General features: G+C 58.4%; 1 protein-coding gene and 1 long non-coding RNA gene across 2 annotated transcripts in view; one reads left to right on the top strand and one right to left on the bottom strand.

Annotated features, from left to right (window-relative positions):
• Window positions 1–2,022, bottom strand: part of LOC105505691 — a 23,006-nt gene that overhangs the window by 1,295 nt on the left and 19,689 nt on the right. The window lies entirely within an intron of this gene.
• Window positions 7–2,022, top strand: part of BCL7C (B-cell CLL/lymphoma 7C) — a 63,929-nt gene continuing 61,913 nt past the window's right edge. Inside the window, exons 1-4 of the mRNA XM_011933602.1 lie at window positions 7–44; window positions 592–670; window positions 936–1,044; window positions 1,137–1,298. Of these exons, the coding sequence (XP_011788992.1) occupies window positions 16–44; window positions 592–670; window positions 936–1,044; window positions 1,137–1,298 (379 nt within the window). The 5' untranslated portion in view covers window positions 7–15. The remainder of the gene's footprint in view (window positions 45–591; window positions 671–935; window positions 1,045–1,136; window positions 1,299–2,022) is intronic.

The following is a 2,022-nucleotide window of genomic DNA, read 5'->3' as shown; positions in this document are numbered from 1 at the left end:
GACATCAAGAAGGTGATGGCGACCATCGAGAAGGTCCGGAGATGGTGAGCGCTGCCCGGGGGCCAGGGACGGGACACGGCGGGACCACCACCACCTAAGGCGTCTAAGCTGCCCTCCTCGCCAGCTCTGGGCCCCGGTGTTCGCTGTATCCCCGCCCACTAGCTTTGCCCTGGATCCACAGGGCTCTGTCCCCGTTCCCCTGGCTACTCCTGGGGGTCTACAAAGCGTGGTCCCCAGTCGTGCCCTCCCAGAGCGGGAGCCCCCGTTTGTGCCCCGCCCCCTAAAGCTTTGACACCCCTCCTGCAAGTGCATCCCGAGATCTGCAGGTCTCTGATCCCGGGCCAGGCCCATAGCCACGCCCCCCATGTGTGCCCCAGGGGTCCGCAGAGCCAGGGCCCCAAATCATATCCACCGCCTGTGCCCTGGGGTTTGCAGGGCTCTCTTTCTCCATGTAACTATGCCCCATTAGCAAAACTTGCTACCCTCCTGTGCCTCCCCAACCTCTGCAGGTACCCCCAGATGTGTCCGGCTCCTGGGGGGGGGTGGGTCTCGCCTCAGGCCTCTCTGACCCAGTCCCCCACCCTCCCACAGGGAGAAGCGATGGGTGACTGTAGGCGACACTTCCCTTCGTATCTTCAAGTGGGTGCCAGTGGTGGACCCCCAGGAGGAGGTGAGCAACCCCCATTCCCACAAGGCCCTGCATCTGTGCAACCTCAGGCAAGCTCCTCCCCACCCTGACCTCTACCTCCAACTCCCAGAGACCTCAGATGCACCAGAACAGACAGATGGGAACCATCATTAGCAGCTCCTCCCCTTTTTCCCTCTTTTCTGTTCCACACCCAAAGTTTGAGCCCTTTTGCTTCTCAGTGCCTCAGTTTCCTTAGGTGTATGGTGGGGCTTTCCAAGAGCTCTGACCCTAATCCTCTAACCCCCAGGAGCGAAGGCGGGCAGGTGGCGGGGCAGAGAGATCCCGTGGCCGGGAACGTCGGGGCAGGGGCGCCAGTCCCCGAGGGGGTGGCCCTCTCATCCTGCTGGATCTCAATGGTAGGTAGGGATCCTGAAATGCGGTGGGCTGTGGGGACTGAAGGAGTGTATTAGGGATCTCAGGCCAACCATCTCGGCTCTTGCTCCCACAGATGAGAACAGCAACCAGAGTTTCCATTCGGAAGGTTCCCTGCAAAAGGGCACAGAGCCCAGTCCTGGGGGCACCCCCCAGCCCAGCCGCCCCGTGTCACCTGCTGGACCCCCAGAAGGGGTCCCTGAGGAGGCTCAGCCCCCACGGCTGGGCCAAGAGAGAGGTAGGACCAGGTACCTCCCAGGAGCCCTCTCCTCTAAGTCCTGTCTTCTCCAGAGTCTAACCTACCAGCTTATCCCTATACCTGCTCCCCATCTTGTGCACCTTCCTCAAGGTGCCTTCCGACTCCTGCAGAATCTCCCTGCAGCTGCTGTCTCATTCCTCTGGTCTCTTAGGATCTATAGGTGACATATCACTGTCTGAGACTTTCATGTAAATTAATTTTTTAGTAGTTTATCTTTCTCCTCACTCTCATGTCAGTTTCCTGAATGTTGGGCCCATATTAATCCTTTTTTTTTTGAGACAGGGTCTCACTGTGTCACCTAGGCTGGAGTGGTGCAGTGGTGTGATCATAGCTCACTGCAGCCTTGAACTTCCTGGGCTCAAGCGATCCTCCCGCCTCAGCCTCCCAAGTAGCTGGGACCACAGGCATATGCCATTTGTATTTTTTGTAGAGGCAAGGTTTCACCATGTTGCCCAGGCTGGTCTCAAACTCACTGACTCAAGCGATCCTCCATCTTCAGCCTCCCAAAGTGCTGGGATTACAGGTGTGAGCCATCACACCCATACCCGGCCCCCCCTTTCTTTTTTTAGAGACAAGTTCTCTGTCACCCAGGCTGGAGTGCACTGGTGCAATCATAGCTCACTGCAGCCTCAAACTCCTGGGCTCAAGGGATCCTCTGGCCCCTGTCTCCCAAGTAGCTGGGGACTACAGGTGTGTGCCACCA

The sequence above is a fragment of the Colobus angolensis genome, unplaced genomic scaffold (assembly GCF_000951035.1).
Source record: "Colobus angolensis palliatus isolate OR3802 unplaced genomic scaffold, Cang.pa_1.0 Scaffold128, whole genome shotgun sequence".
Lineage (NCBI taxonomy): Eukaryota > Metazoa > Chordata > Mammalia > Primates > Cercopithecidae > Colobus > Colobus angolensis.
Note: the sequence above shows the minus strand (reverse complement) of the source record. Positions and strands in the feature narration are given on the sequence as shown.